The sequence below is a fragment of the Psammomys obesus genome, unplaced genomic scaffold (assembly GCF_907164565.1).
Source record: "Psammomys obesus unplaced genomic scaffold, mPsaObe1.curated_primary_1811, whole genome shotgun sequence".
Lineage (NCBI taxonomy): Eukaryota > Metazoa > Chordata > Mammalia > Rodentia > Muridae > Psammomys > Psammomys obesus.
This window is the reverse complement of record NW_026590062.1, coordinates 7,732,879-7,748,897: the sequence shown is the minus strand read 5'-3', so window position 1 is coordinate 7,748,897 and position 16,019 is coordinate 7,732,879. Positions and strand designations below refer to the sequence as shown.

Below are 16,019 nucleotides of genomic sequence, written 5' to 3'. Positions count from 1 at the left end.
ATAACAGTTACCTTCTAACAGACCATCCTCATTCCTAGAAGGCCCATGAGAGCCATATCTATGCTTCAGAAGCTCTTGGCCCATGAGTGGAAAAGCAAGGCCTGCCCTAACCATCAGGTGAACTGGAAGATAAGATTTACCTCCCCTAGAAAACGTGAAGATCCATGGCAGTGAGAACCTATACTACCACACAGTGGTTGGTAAGACAAGGGGTGAAAGGGGAAGCATTTGGGGCCATGCAAACACCCTAGAGCCAAGCAACCTAGACAGCATTATTGTGTGACCTTGGTGCTCAGGGGGTGTTTGCAAACAACACCTCTAACAATAACAAAGATCCTCAATAGAAAGGGTATCAAGAGTCACTTCCTCAAAGTTCTACTGACTTCAGCCAACCAGTTTTCAGTAACAAACTCCAAATCATGACAATAAAATTGCCATCTGCACATGAGACAAGACAGATTATTTCCTTCCTTACTGAAGGAAGCTTCAAGTAAAGACTGAAATGACATGGCCTGAGTGGCCCGTGGCCAACCAACAGTGGACCATGCTCTCTCTGCGACTGCTGCTGCCTCTCCACACCCACCTGGAACAGGAACAGCCAACTCTTTGGGTTGGGTCTACAAAGTCCCAGGAAGCAGGACTGTGAGCAGGCTCTTCTTCCCGAGTGGGAGTTGACATCTGGTTCCTCCTAGAAAGGGTGAAAATGTGACTGTATATAAACATGAAATAATTCATTCCTCTATAGAGAAAGTCTTTTTCTTTTTAAAGGTGTGAATACTTTTTACATAGTAATGGACCCTGCTGAAACATTAGTCCAGAGCAAGTAAGAGGTACTTGCTCATCTGGCTTGTCTGTTATATGCACAGAAGCGCCGCGGTTCAAATGCTGCTGCTTAAGATCACCTTACATGTAGCATATATTCAGCAATGGAACAATATCCAGCACCACTCACTGTTGCTTCCTTTTAGAAGTCACTTCTGTCTGCATGTGCAAGGCCTGAGTTTAGTACCACATACTTATATGCACCCTTCCCCAAACACTGACATACAGAGAGAGACAGAGAGAGAGAGAGAGAGAGAGAGAGAGAGAGAGAGGGAGAGGGAGGAAAAGGGAGGGAGGGAGAGTGGGATAGAAAGAGAAAGGGGGTGAGACATGATATATACAAAGTCACCTAAAATTACATCAGATTTTTTAAAATGACTGTTTGAAAATATCTACAAATTACATATACTCTCTTACGTTGTTAAATCTTCAAACTACTACGTTACTTAGTACCACTTAAAGACAATACTCTAGCACTTTTTTTTTTTTTAAATTCTAGCCCTTTTAATGTGAACTAAAAAGAAGAAATCAAAACTATCTCCTACATGTTATTAGTAAGAAGCCAACAGAAACAAGAACAGAGGCAGTGCTCTGGGCCAGCTCCCTTCCCAGCAGCTGATGTCACAGATTCACTACGTGGCCCTATGGGAATCCTCCAGACACAGCCTGTTTCTACCTTCCTGTGTATCTCAGTTCCCTACTCTGTGCCAGTAAGAGAGGAATGTGATCTATCACAAACAGCAGAGGTGTGAGGCTACTCCTGAGTAAACACAGAAGATGGTGAAAAAGAAATTATCTTATTCTTCTGTTTTGTTTTGGTTGTTGCTGTTATTCGAGACAGGATTTTTCTGTATAGCCTTGGCTGTCCTGGATTCACTTTGTAGACCAGGCTGGTCTTGAACTCACAGAGATCCGCCTGCCTCTGCCTCCCCCAGAGTGGGGATTACAGGCATGGGTCACCATCCTTGAAAAAGAAATTATCTAGGCATTGAAGATAGATGTAAAAATATTTGTACCAATTATTCTGAAGGAAAAGATCTTTTCTAAGTGACTCGGGGCAGGCTTCAAGTACTTGACTATGATTTTCTGTACAATTACTTTAGAGTTTGTCTAGCATCTTCAGTGACCTATTCCAAACAGATTCATCTGAAAGCAAATATTTAACATCAATTTTCTAAAAGCTTGGTCCAAAAGACAAGATATTAAACCCACATTCAGAACTTTGAGCAGTACTTTCTTCAGAAGCACTTAAATGATTTCTAAGTGAGTAGTTATTAGCAACAGGAGTACCCATGAGACAGGCCGGAGAAGAGATCAGTGCTAATGAGTGCCTGCTCAGTCCCAGAGGACCTGAGCTTGGTTCCCAGCACCCATGCCTGGCAGCTAATAGTTGCTTATGACTCCATATCCTGGGGACCCAGCAGCTCTTCTGGCCTCCATAGGCACTGCTCTTTAAGATAATGTTATGAAATGTTAGGGAGACGATTGACAAACAGGTTGAGAACACTGGCTGTTCTTGCAGAGGACCTGAGGGTCTTGTTCCCAGCACTGATATGGCAGTTCACAACCATCCACAACTCCAGTTCCAAGGAGTCTGAGATCTTCTACCTCTGTGAGTACCAGGCATGCACAGACATGTAGACAAAATACCCATATACATAAAAGTAAAAACATACACATGTACATGTACAAAACACACACATGCACATGCACACAATGCGCAATAAAACAGGCAGAAAGCAATGGAGAAAGAAGAGCATCTCTAGATGTGCACTCATGGTGAAAACACAACGACAACACATGACAAGTGTCCAAGGAGCTTGTTTCCCTTTGTAACCGGGAACCATTCAGAAATCTGCACACAAAGGAAAGTCAAACCCTGACTGCCATCCTGGCAATCAGGGTAAAGCTCTGAGCTGTCCCTGCTGGCAAATGTCACATCAATACCATGCCAATCTTTGGGTGATCAAGAATTTTCAAGTATCCAATTCAGGTAAAGCAAATGTTTTGTTTTACATTATGTTTGACTGAGTTTAAATCATAAAAACAACAATTTGAAGATCTTCAGGTTTGGTCACACACAGTTTTATATGTGACTAACTTCCCTCCTCACCCTGTAGTCAAGGAGATGTGACTAACTACATACTTAGACTGGGCTCTGTTGAGGATGCACTCCTTCCAGACTCGATGGACCATGTGATTGTGGAGTTTAGGAGGGATCTTCCTGGATCTCTTTGGACTGTGCATAGTTATCATCCCCCCATCCTGGGAACTGAGGTGACTGGCAGCACTCGGCATGCCTCCACTTTCACCTGGAAAGAAAGTACAATTAGAACAGGATTTGCCACAAATGCATGTGTACATAGATTGTTGAATATTTTACCTGCCAAAACTCACATTTGTGAAGCTTTGTCTCCTATCCCCTGGCAATAACACTATATGTGGGGATAAGAAAATCCTCCCTGCAACCTCTCCTCGCCAGACAACACACCACTAACCAACTAATATCATCTTGCCTGAGTCTGTGTGGTTTGTCATGTTCTCCCTAAAGCAGCAGACCTGATAAACATGTACATGTACAAGCCACCTGGGAAGACACACAGAGGCATCTCGCCCCATATGTTTTAGACGCAGCTTTACTTATAGGGAAGAGATCATGATTGTAATACTAAAAATGCAAACATACATTACTTGTCCTAAGTTTAGAAACTAAACACAATTAGTACATTTTGAAGCAGAAAGAGAAGCAGAGGCAGCTCTGTGTTCATTCAACTAGACAGCTGTGTAATAAAAGCTCACGGCACCCAAGCAAGAGGAAGAACTCATCAGCACACTGGTGTGGGGAACTGCTTGCCTGACTCCCAATCTGAGCTACCCAAGCTTAGCACTAACACACTGAAAGAGACTGTCTCCACCTTCTGTCAGCAGAGGGAGACTCACTGGCTTCTTTCAAGTGCATCCAGTTTACTTCCTCCACCCTGTTGATGGGTGACCCATTCCTTCTGGCCACAGCCACTATCATGGCACTGGTAACTAAAGCTCTTACCAGCCTAAAAGCAATGTCCAGTCAATTAAATGGCTCCCTCTTATTTAGGCCATGGGCTCTGTTCTCAACAAAATATGTTGACCAAAAAGCCAATGGAGACTCTGGAAAATCTGTACTCCTATCTTGACGATATTAAAGTTTCCCTTATAATACAAATTATTCTCCATGATGACTTCATCAAAGCCAGTATTTTGTGAGATGATTCCGTCTATCCCCACAAAAAACAACAAAACAAAAGCAGCAAATACCAATATTTTAAACAGTTGAAGCCTTCTCTCCACCCCCACCCCAAAGCATTAGCAGTGCAAGTGGACACATTTCACTAATATCTTTTTAAAAAAAAAAATCCATACTTGGTCACCATGCAAAAAAAAAAAAAAAAAAAAATCATTTTATTTTCCAACAGTTCTTTTTTTAAGTGTCTGTACTAAAAACTAGACAAATCATCAAAGTAGATAACAAGACTCAAATGTCCATGGCAATGCTGTGAGTGCAAGATGAGAGTTCTTCATGGGAGTGGAAGCAGCTGTCTCTGGTTTTCTAGGCATCCAAAAGAGGCAAAAAGAGATAGCCGCTCAGAGGACACAGTGACCTCAGCAACACTAGGCAGCCCCGCTGACCTATCAGAAGAGCTCTTGGCAGCCAGGAACAAGGCAGCCTGCTCTAGGAGAGCGGCCAACAGGCAACGCTGCAGTGGACAATGAAGACACTGCTGGGCTATCCTAAACTATTTGTACGGCGAGACATTTGGACTCGTTCATTTGACCACAAAGATATGAGACCCTTCAGACGGTTTCAGAGATGAGGAACAGTGGGAGATTATCTCCCCAAGGTCAGTGCAGTACAATACAGAGAGTGAAGGGGGAAGAAAGTGAAGATCCAGGGCTATGAAAGCCATAACAAGACTCATCAGACAAACTCTTGCTTTTGAAGTGTGAGCTTCAGCATTCTGAAGTGACTGGAGGTCAAGGCACCACATATGCAGCAGACATTTGATTTTAAAGTTAACACAATCTCACTAAGGATCTGGGGGGAAAGCTGATAATCAGATAAACTAAAACTGTCAAAAATTTAAAGTAGGGCAATTGTTAAGAATAAAATTTTTTAAGTAAAATTTAAATAATTCAAAATACTGATAGGGCCTTTACAGCAATATAGCTTCACTATATTTATATGGACTAGGAGCACTACAAGAGACAAGGAAGATTTTCTTTTTCAATTTAGTTATAATAAAAATTGGTCAAGGACTAACTCTTTCAGGAAGGATCGTGCCGACACTCTGCTCTAAGAGTCCTGCGTGCAGTCTTGCCTGAGCTGGGGATGACGTGCTGCTCCACGAGCGCCACAAGTAAAATGCTTGCGTTTCATCTCTGCACACCTTCCTACATACTGTGAGCCATCCCTGAATTCCCTAGAACACGTGCGTGCCAGCAGATTTCCAATTAAGACACGTTGACAAGAGCCAAGAGTGTTAACACAGAAACTCTGGCACTCAACAAAGTCGATAAAACTGTTCTAACTTCAAGCAACCTCTCCATTTTGCATGAATGAGTTTGTGTGTGAATTGTCAAATGTTTGCATCAGAGGGCAGATCACTGCAGGACACAGTACCAACTCAGAGCTATCCTAATCTTGTCGTGTAATGGAAAAGAAATCATTGCATATTTGTCCTCAGGTAGTAACTGTCAGCTGGGCAAAGTTTCCAACCATCCCTTGTCCAGTCCTCATGACAGTTAACTTAACTGTCAACCTAACTGGACTAGGCAACACTTCCAGGGCCTAACTGTAAGGCACTTCCAGAGACAATTAGCTCTGAATGAAGCAAAGGATTAATCCCTCCAAGTTCACAGGGTGGCAGTGAAGCTGGGGCCTGGCTGGAGAAACAGAAAGCTGGGGATGTGTCTTGGGACTGCAGTCTTGCCCTGGCCACTTGCTCTATGTTCTTTTTACTTTTTAGTCAACAAGAAGTAAAAAAAACTGCCTCCCATGTCTCCCCCCACCACAACGTTCTGTCCAAATGCATGCAGCCCTGCAATGGTGGGCCGACCCTGTGGAACTGTGAGTCACACAAATCCTTTCTCCCCCAAGGGCTTCTCTCAGGCATTTGGCCACAGTGACACAAACAAAGCTGACAGAGTATTTGCCATCTGCTTAAAAAAGGAACAGGAACAGGCAACCCACATATGGTTCCCCGTCCGTGTGCAGAAACGTGGACATAAGTGTGCCGGGGTAAGTGTATAGGCAGAACTAAGGAATGAGCCAACACTGCCCTTAGAATAAAGATGAAGATGGCACAGGTACAATTCTGAAATGCCTCCATTCTGCTTTCCCACAGTCCTACCTCTCCCATTTCAACCACTTCCACCAAGAAATCTGCCATGCTGCTGGCGGGTTGGGAATCCTTCCCAGGAACATGCTCAGTTACACTCACCTATAACCACCTGCTCTGGAGAGGTGGGAGGTGTCAAAGGCATCCCACAGTTACTGGGGTCTTTCACACTACCCAGCCCCTGCTGCGTAGCTGAGACATGGCCTCCAGCACTGGTACCACTCTGAGCGACAGGGATATCATTCTGAGAGATCAACACCAAAGCTGAAGGGTAGACCATCCGAACACCTCCTGTAAAAAAAGATAGCAAGGAGCAAGCCTGAGAAAAATGTCTGCACACCCAAATCCACTGCCACAGTTACCAGATCAACAGGAAATAAAGCCCTGCCACAAGCATGCCTACTTGAACATGTGTCCCAGAGTTGCCATGACAGCACTGGAGCACGGGGCATGGGGAGCAGGGGAAGCACAAGGCACTGGGAGCATGGAGCACAGATATAGAGATTCTCTGTTGTCCCCTCTTTAAATTAACAATAGAGCTAGAATAAAATTCTCCAAGCAAATGCTTTCTTACCAACAATGACTTCAACTGCCACGGGGAAGTCGTCGTCATATTCTAGCTCAGCCTCCTCTCGAGGCTCCTCCTTCTTCCTCAACACCATCGGGTAGAAACACTGCCATTCCTCAATCAGCTTGCGGGCGGCTGGGTCAGACATCTTGTATGCATGCCCTGTTAGCGTGCCATTTAAGCCATAAGGACTCACCAGTACTATGGAGAGGAGAGACAATTATGACATGTAATCTAATAGATTTGGTCATTTTAGGTGAAAACAGTACACTGCTTCACACCCTTTGCTTTAAAGTCTTTCACAGTCTTTAAGTTTACTTTAGAATTCTTTATGTGTATTTTAATTACATCAATTTTTAAAAAAATAAGTAGGGATACCATTACATTTTCAGTTCTATCAACATAAAGCATATAAACCATCTGCACATTAAAATACATGCCTATCTACTCAATAATGGCTATTCAAAATGAATAGCACATCTGGCATGGACACCCAGGTCTGACTAGCAATTGGACACTGATGTGGATCCTGGGACCCCTTCACAAGTCATAATAAAAGAATAATAGGTAATATACAGAATATGTAATAACAACAATAAAACTACTGGCAGCGTATCTTAATGCTCAGAGCTTGAAGCACAAAGCCTACTTGTGAGTTTGGTGTGGCCGTTTTAAGGAATCATGATGAACATTTTCATTCGGTGTTCAACTCCACTATGGAGCTGACAATAGTTCTGTTTTCTTTCAGTCTTGAAACGGACATCATTTTGGTGGGGTTGGAAACAAAGTACAGTTACTATGGCACTTAAACTGTGCCCTATGAGTAAATCTTCCGAATAATCCTCTCCAGGGGGCTGGATAACCCAGAGAGCGGGAAGTGCCCTTCCCTTTGGCTTTGTAAAGGCCAAATGCATGTGTAAAGCCTTACGTGTGCACATGTATGCCATGAGCCTGGAGAGCAGAGATCAGTATCAGATGTCTTCTTCAGACATCTCTGTCTTTTAAATTAATTTGTGCATTCAAATATGGAGGTTAGAGGACAAGCTGTAGGAGTCCATTCTCTCCTTCTACTACCTGTGTCCCAGGGGTTAAATTCATGGTGCTTATTAGCAGGTTCCTTACCCGCTGAGCCATTTTACTGGATCTCCACCATATTGGAAGAGACAAGGCCAATATGAAGGCAACACATCTGGCCAGACTGGCTGCTGGCCAGAGTGCCTCAGGAATCTGCCAGTCTCAGCTCCCCAGCACTGGGGCTGCAGGTGCGTCACAGCCAGCTCTTACCTGATGCTGGAACACACACTCAGGCCCCGGTGCTTGTGTGAGCCGTATTCCCAAAGTTAGCCTTAATTCAATATGCAGCTGAGCCTGGCCTGGAATTCCCCACCCTTCTGCCTCTACCCTCCTAAAGCTGGGATTACTGGTACGTTGCCACCACACCTGGTAGGGCGCCTTTTTTTTTTTTTTATCAGCTTTAAAAAAAAGTTAAAGAATTTCTCTATTGGTATTTATTCATTTCCCACATTCCTAAGTTTTATAAAGACAAAGTTCTTTCACGTGTACCAAATCCACCCCCAACCATTTTTTAAAGCAATTGGATAATGTGTTTCAAGAGGGAAGAGAGATATAGCTGACTGAAAAGACCTGGTCTCTAATCTCTAGGGTCCTGGAGTCCTAATACTATCTTTCCCAACTTCCAAGGTTACAAAGTTACTTATCTTCTCTCTCTCTCTTCCCTTTTGACCTTGATATCATCATAAATACTTTTATTTTAAGTAATAACACTGAAGATGAGGTCAGGTGTTCTTCTACATTTTCAAACTCAAATAAACAAGTATTTAAACAAATCTGGCAATTCATAATAGCACATGCTATGTAACATTTAGTGTGTGCTTTGAGAACTGGGTTGTTTTAAACTTTGTATGAATTTTAGTTTTTGTTTGTTTGCTTGTTTTGGGGTGTGTGTGTGTGTCTCTGTGTGTGGTTTTCCAATACAGGCTTTCTCTGTGTGGGTTCTGGCTGTCCTGGAGCTCAGAGATCCACTTGCCTCTGCTTCCCACATGCTGGGATTAAAGGCGTGCCAGCACTACCCAGCTGTAAAAATTTCATGGTTTTATGGTTTAACAAAATGGAAGTGATGATGAAGAAGGTGGCACGGCTATTTCTTGGTTAAGACTTATGGCCAGGTAAAATAATCCAAGGTCTCTTCACACTTAAGGTGGGCTTATCTTTATTAATTCAATAATAAATCAGAACGTATGTCGGGTGGGGACTATTACATTCTGTATGCCATGTCTTTTTCAGCGAGACATTTCTAGAAATCATAAATTAGACTGATCCCAAAAGAATTTTTCATGGCTTTTAACTTTAAAAACTATTATTCATTGAAAATCTTGAATTTGTAAGATTAAGATATATATTTAGAATGCTTAGTGGAATCAAACGACATAGTTATTTTGGAATACAAGACGGTTAAGATAATAAGTGATGAAGCTAACAATGTGTAAAGTCAAGTTATAACCAGAAACCTATCCATATTGTGCAATTAAAAGGAAATAATGCTGACATTAGTGTCATTGAAGAAACTAAACTAGTACAGACTCAGGAAATTCAGTTCTCATTGGAAAGCAGTCATCTTGGTCAGTTACTTCACTGCAGAACCTTGTTAGCAGACACAACTATAGTCCTTTCACTTGTGTATTCAATGGCCTGGAGAATACGGCCTTCAATGCTAGCCAATCCTATTTTGTTCTGAAAGGATTACACAGCTTTACTAAGCCCATGTTATACAGGAGCTTACCTGAAAGGCCATTAACTGTTCATGTGTACCTTTAATCCACCTGTTTAAGCCAACACCCCCTCCCTCGACACCCCACCCCCCCTTCCTGCAACACCCCGTTGGGTGAGGCAGCTACCCACTTAGTTGGTGGCACTGGTGCAGGGTAAGAGCAAGCGGTGGCCTCTGACTGACCTTGAAATGGTGCAGGTGAAGACTGAGCCATGTGTAAATGCTCCTCACTGATCAAGTAGATCGGCTGGTGCTGAGCGATCTCCACACTTGTGCACACGTTACTTTCTCCATGAAGAAAGAATGTGAAAGCGCAGGACAAATGCTCACTGAAAGCAGAAGAACAGGAGATTTTAGTGTCCTGCTTGGCAGGACGCAGTGCTGGGCAGTACCTGGCCGCAGCTCCGCCCTCCTGGCCATGCAGCCAAGCTGCCTCTCATCTGCTGGGGACAAACAGCAGCCTCCAGTTGATAGTGCTGCAATACAAAGCAGGTGTGTTAGTTCCTAACCCCCACAGGTGCTCTGCAGAATGTCCCCTATTCGCACATGAAGCTCCCTTGTAAGCTAGAGACAGGGGAGACCATAGGGCCTCCTGCACAGCGAGCACTCAAACCCTATTAGCTCAGGAAAAGAGGAAACAGAAATTTTAAAAATTTTGAAAAGTGGATTATGAACAAGATCAAAAGCAATGGTGTAGAAATTCTATCCCATTAGAGATAACAAAATGGTTTTGCTTATTTGGGGTACAGTGTAACAAAAATGTCACATTTACAGTTTGGGGCATTATAGAGAATTAAAGTTATTGGTTTATAAGGTATGGAGTAGGCTAGCACATACCTGCCACCTGAGCACGTGGGAGTCTGAGGCAGGAAGACCTACCAGGTTCTGCGTCAGCCTGGACTACAGTGAGATACCATTTTACAACAAAGCAGGAAGAGAGAACTGTGCTCTCACCACAACGTGCTGAGGCAGTCTCCATGTGATGCAAGGGTGTATCTACCTTACCAACTATTTTTACAATTTACATTTTCTTTATCTATGCACTTATTTATTGAGATGGGTCCTGCTATGCTGCTCAAACTAGCCTTAAACTTAAAATCCTCCTGCCTCAGTCTCCCAAGTAGCTGGGACCACAGATATATGTCACTCTGTCTCACATATAACTGATCTCAGGTCATGGAGATCCACTCAGGTCAAGCAATCCACTTCTCCACTTTGCACACAATGAACAAAAAACTTGACTTTTAAAAATGAGGTGTCACGGGGAAAAAAATTACTACAGTGCCATATTCTTTCAAAGTTGTTAAGTTTGGCCCTGAGCCAGCAGTAATACACTCATTCCTCAAAGTGCTCCTAAGAACATTTGCCTAGGAGCCAGAATCACAGCACCAAAGCAGGCACCTCTGGGAAGCAGCTCCTGTTCACAGGGTCTCCAAATAAGTAAAACACTCCTCAGGAGACGAAGTCTTGTTTCAAGTATAAAAGGATTACGCCTTACAGATCACTACCACAAAGGGAAACACACGCTTCTGTCTGACAAGCGTGCACACACCCACTGGTGTCGTGTGCTTTACTAAGAATATGGAGTTCTGTCAATAGGATGCATTTGGTCTTGGAAGTAGATGTTTGGCAGAACACAGCAAAGGCATGGCTTATTTTGAGGATATTTTTTTTTTTCAAACACTTACAAGGCTTGTTGATAACCATACATCTAAATTTCAAGTTCACACACAAAAGGAACATGTTTAAAGCTCTAAAATAGTAAAAATGGCTATCCTTAAAACAAAACAAAACAAAACAGTAATTAGAATCACGAACTGTATCTAGTACACCACAGAACTGAAACAGTTTTACTGGCCTTGGATTGGCTATCTTTCAGCCAATGGGCTGGGCTGGCTCATCCTACACACACCCATTCTTCTCAGGGGACCACAGTTTATAAGAAACTGGTGGGAGTCACAGTGTACAGCACAGCTCTACTATCAAGTGCATGAAAATGAATTCAACCAGCCTTTAGCTAGCAAGCATGAAGCGTGTGCAGAGTTTAAAGGGCTCCTTACCCTACAAGACACCAGCTCAGGAGCACAGAAACACAAGTAAGCCAGATACAAACACAGAAGGAAGTACAATCAAAGCACCCAGGCAAGTGCTCCCAAGACAAGGAAATAAGCCAGCAGAGCACTTCAGGAGCAGGTGCAAAGGCTTGCGAGTGAGAGTGAAACAAGGAGCAGATGCGGGCATGAGCAGAGGGGCATTTGCAAAGTCTACACACAGAAAAGGTGTGAGGCCCCAAAAAGGAGACATTTCTTAAAAGGGAAAGCTACTGACAGACTCAACCAAAAGATTAGTGAGTGGAAAACAACAGAGTCCCATGTATTTGTTTTTGAAAAGTTGGCTGACTGAAAAAACTGTTACATGAATGTCAAACAGTATTCATTTGCATTTTGTCCACACCCCACATAGAACAGAGAAGCATGAATTTAAAAAAAAAAAAAAACACTAATCAAACATTTATTTTTACTATTGATTATTTTAAAAGTAAAACGTCTTTTTTTGATTTTTGTTTTTCAAGACAGGGTTTCTCTGTGTATGTAGCCTTGGCTGTCCTGGACATGTCTTGTTGACCAGGCTCAACCACGGTGATCTGATTGCTGGGATTAAAGGCATGCACCACGATGACCAGCTCTAAAAGCAAATGTCTTTATAAAAGAGGTAACTAAAGTAAAGCAAGAAAAGTAGAAGAAGAAGTTCAGAGGAAACACCTAGCGGCCAAGTGGCTGTGCTCTGCTGGCAGTCTGCTGCATCTCTGAGGATGCTTTTGTCATCTGCAAAGCAACTGTAGGCACAGACTATTGCCTTCAGAGGCTCCATTCTGCTACCACCTAAACGATCAGACTGACGAGGGCACTCTCCAGTGGAAACTGTTATGAGGGAGAAAAGGTTTTGAAATAGTGCAGATAATGTATCTGCTTCTGCCAAGTGAAAAGGGAGGGGAGAGGGGAGCTTGTGCACACACGGTTTGCTTATACACTCATAAAATTGCTCTGGGAAGATACACTTTAAAAGCTTAGCCACTTGCCAAAGCCATAAGGTGAGTGAAAGAGATAATTCACAGTATCCTTTTATATCTCTGGATACCTGCCTTATGCCACAGCTGAGGTAAGATCAGAGAGGTTCTGCTTCTTGCTCCTGTTGTGTGTGAACACTGTCTGTGAGCCTTCATTCTGTCCCCTTTGGCTCTTAAGTGACTCCTGCTGAGATTGCAAGTCACCTGATGCTCTGGTCATTTGGTCGGCAAACCACATGTATCTTTATTCATGGCACTGCTAAAATGGTGGGGAAGACCACACTGATAAAAGTCTGTGTCATGTCATCAGGTAATCCCGAGTCACAGTGAACTGGTGTGCCGCTGCCCACTCACCCCTATCTCCAAAGATGCACATATACACCAGTCTCAGCACTTACCCTAGACACACAAATACAATCTAGGCCGTCTCCTACAAAGGGACCTCCCTACTCTCCCAGAAGTGACAGGGTGAAAACTATTTGAGTTTTAAGGCATTCACACAGACACAGCTGCAATCAGACTTGGAAGTCAATGTTGTTCCTATTAGCTGGCTCATATATACATGGCTATTCACTTAGATTCCTACTATCTGGTGTATTGTTTATGTAACGTGAGATCATATTTGTGAGTCAGCAGTGAAAACACAGGACCATACCAATACAACTAGATGCACAGGATACTGTAGGAAAGTAGTTTAGGGTTGGGCATTCTCATGTATTTATCTTACGTGTGTTTGCCTGCATGGGTTTATGTATGTGCATGGGTCTTCAGAGGCCGGAAGAGGGCTCTGGAGCCCTGGAGTTGGAGTTACAGGGTTGTCATTCTCCATGTGGTGGCTTGGAACCAGACAAGAGAAGCAAGATTAACTTGGGAGCCATCTCTTTTGCCTCTCAGGATATTTTTATTCATAACAAACTCAGGAAGGTGAGAGGAGTAGATGAGAAAAGGAAGCAAGAAAGGCAGGCAGGAAGAATGGTAGTATAGAAGAGTTCTAAGTCCGTGTGACTGGCTGAGCTATTCGTTTTATTTTTGTTTCTTTAGAAGCTTTTTCTAATCCTCTCTTTCTCCCCCTCCTTGCTGCACACACGCATACATGATAATGTGTGTTCCCATGTGTGCAGAGACATGGGTGCTGCCTGTTCTCCATCACACTCTGCTCTGTTCCTTTAGGCAGTGTCTCCCTCAAAGCTGGCAGCTAGCAAGCCCCCCCCCCGTCCATCCTCCTGCCTGTGTCCCACCTCCCCAACATACAAACATCCTGGGGTTACAAGTGTACAAGGCCACACCAGCTTAATCTCTGCTGTTGGGATCCCAACTCGGGTCCTCATATTCTGGATCACTGAGCCACCTTGGGGCCCTGAGTTTTGTTTTTCACAAGTCATATTCAAGGAAAACCATGGCCACTGGGAAGCACTCGTACCAGTCTTACATAAAATGTGTTTTTTGTATTTTCTGTATGTCTTAAGAAAAATTGTGTAATGTTTGAAAAGTAGAAGCATGAAATGTTGAAATAATTATATGGAGTTTATTCATGAACTATCATTCTAAGTGCCTTGATGCTATTGATGAGACAATGTATTGAGCTGTTTTAAAAGTAAGAGATAAACTTCTTTCACGTGCAGAGTGCAGCCCGACTCAGAGGGCAGCTGCAGGCCTCAGCCCCTGCCGCCAAGGGCACTTTGCTAAGTATGGTGCAGAGTACTCCCCCAAAGCGTCTTTTTATTCCAAGCTACAAAGAAGTCTTCAAAACCATCTGTTTCAAAGGATCTCCTGGTAAATCTGGCAGTGTGGTCTGTGGAAGGTCCTCACCTCTTCATCATACTGTGGTGTCCCTAGATATCAGTGTTTTAAGTAACACGTTCGAGTGTCTCCAGAAAAACCAGTGTACAGGTGTGTAAATACAAACGGTGTGGTGTGAGGAAGCCTGCCCACTCAAGTGCTCGCTACCCCTCCCTCCCGGCACATCACCACTCAGCCTCCAGCTGGACCACTGCACACCCCTGGGCTGGCACCGCATGCATCACGCCTGGGTCTAGCCCTGATGCTCTGCCCTTCCATTCTTTATCTTTTCCATTCAAAGTAATGTCAAAACCAAATATGGTCCAGTACTTCTGTGTGCCCCAGCCAGAGGGCTTCTGGCTGAGATGTCCCACTGCTGTCTGAGTTGAGTTTTGAGCCAGGGATCACACCTGTCACTGGCTGCACTTAGATGGGTTTGATGTGGACAGAAAATGAATAAACATTTAATTTTGTTTGTGATATTTTTCTCTTTATTATTATTATTTTTTGCCTTTCTTCTAAAAATTTCTACCATTTTTCTAAAACATATACAATTCTGGGATTAAAAGATGCAATTTTGGTCTAAATTCATTAATAGGAAACAAGGTTTTTAATAATTGGCAATCACCTGCGCCCTCCTCCTCCTAGTAACTGTTACTGCTGCATCGATGGGAAACATGATGGGGTCATGAAGCATGGCTCTTCCCTGCAAGGAGCTTATAGGATGACGGGGTGTGAGGTTAAATTAAATACCTGCAAACTCAGTGAGTTCTATGGTGGCAATAAGCTTGAGGGTGAAGCACTGGGTGTATGGATTGGTTAGGTGAGATGGGGTTTTTAGGATAAGGTAAAACCCAAACCCTTCCTTGCTTGAGTCCAGTTTGGAGTGTGCAGTGAGGGGTGGAGCCCAGTGCTGTGGTATGTTATGTACCTCTCTTCTGTGACTACATCCGAGCACTTTTTAGTGCAGCTGACTTTTTAACTTGCAATCCTCCTGTTGTAGCTTTCAGAATATCTGGGATTACAGGCTTGTGCTACTACACCCAGTTCTACTTTTGGTGTTCAAATCTTAGTTTAAATCACAGATAGAGGAGTTGAAGTCAGACCGCTGAGAAGTAGCTCAGGGAGAAAAGAAGGCTGACACCAAGCCTGATGACTTGAGTTGGGTCTCTAGAGCCCACCTGGTAGAAGGAGGGAACAAATTCCTGTAAGCTGTCTTCTGACTCCCACAGTTATGCACACACATACACACAACAAATAAAATGAGGAAATGTAGAGTTTACTCTGGGGGGGGGGGGGCGGCGGAGGAAAGTGAGTAGAGGGCTGAGGTCAGCCTGAGTTTTGGGTGAATTTCAGAGCAACCTCAAGTACTTAGTGAGAGATGAGACACAACACAACACAACTGCAGAGCAGGCTGCTTGAGTGCTGTGTGGTACAAGATAAAAGATTTGTTTAAGACTTACTATAAAGTAAATGGTTTTTACCAAAAAGGTACCTTTGAAGATTGCTTACTTAAAAAGCACAAGAGACTGGCCTGCCTCGCAACTGGAGCATCTGGGAAAGTGGTTGCATAAATGTGAAGGAAGAAAGTGCAATTTTCATGATCATTTTACTCTTGCA

The 16,019-nt window shown here is 43.4% G+C and overlaps 1 protein-coding gene across 3 annotated transcripts in view; it reads right to left on the bottom strand.

The window, feature by feature from the left end:
- Med13l (mediator complex subunit 13L) overlaps positions 1-16,019 on the bottom strand; it is a 221,437-nt gene that overhangs the window by 42,219 nt on the left and 163,199 nt on the right. For all 3 annotated transcript variants that reach the window (XM_055605858.1, XM_055605859.1, XM_055605861.1), the window contains exons 5-9: positions 9,737-9,882; positions 6,772-6,966; positions 6,300-6,488; positions 2,969-3,134; positions 584-688 (exon numbers count right to left, since the gene is read on the bottom strand). In XM_055605858.1, the coding sequence (XP_055461833.1) occupies positions 584-688; positions 2,969-3,134; positions 6,300-6,488; positions 6,772-6,966; positions 9,737-9,882 (801 nt within the window). The remainder of the gene's footprint in view (positions 1-583; positions 689-2,968; positions 3,135-6,299; positions 6,489-6,771; positions 6,967-9,736; positions 9,883-16,019) is intronic.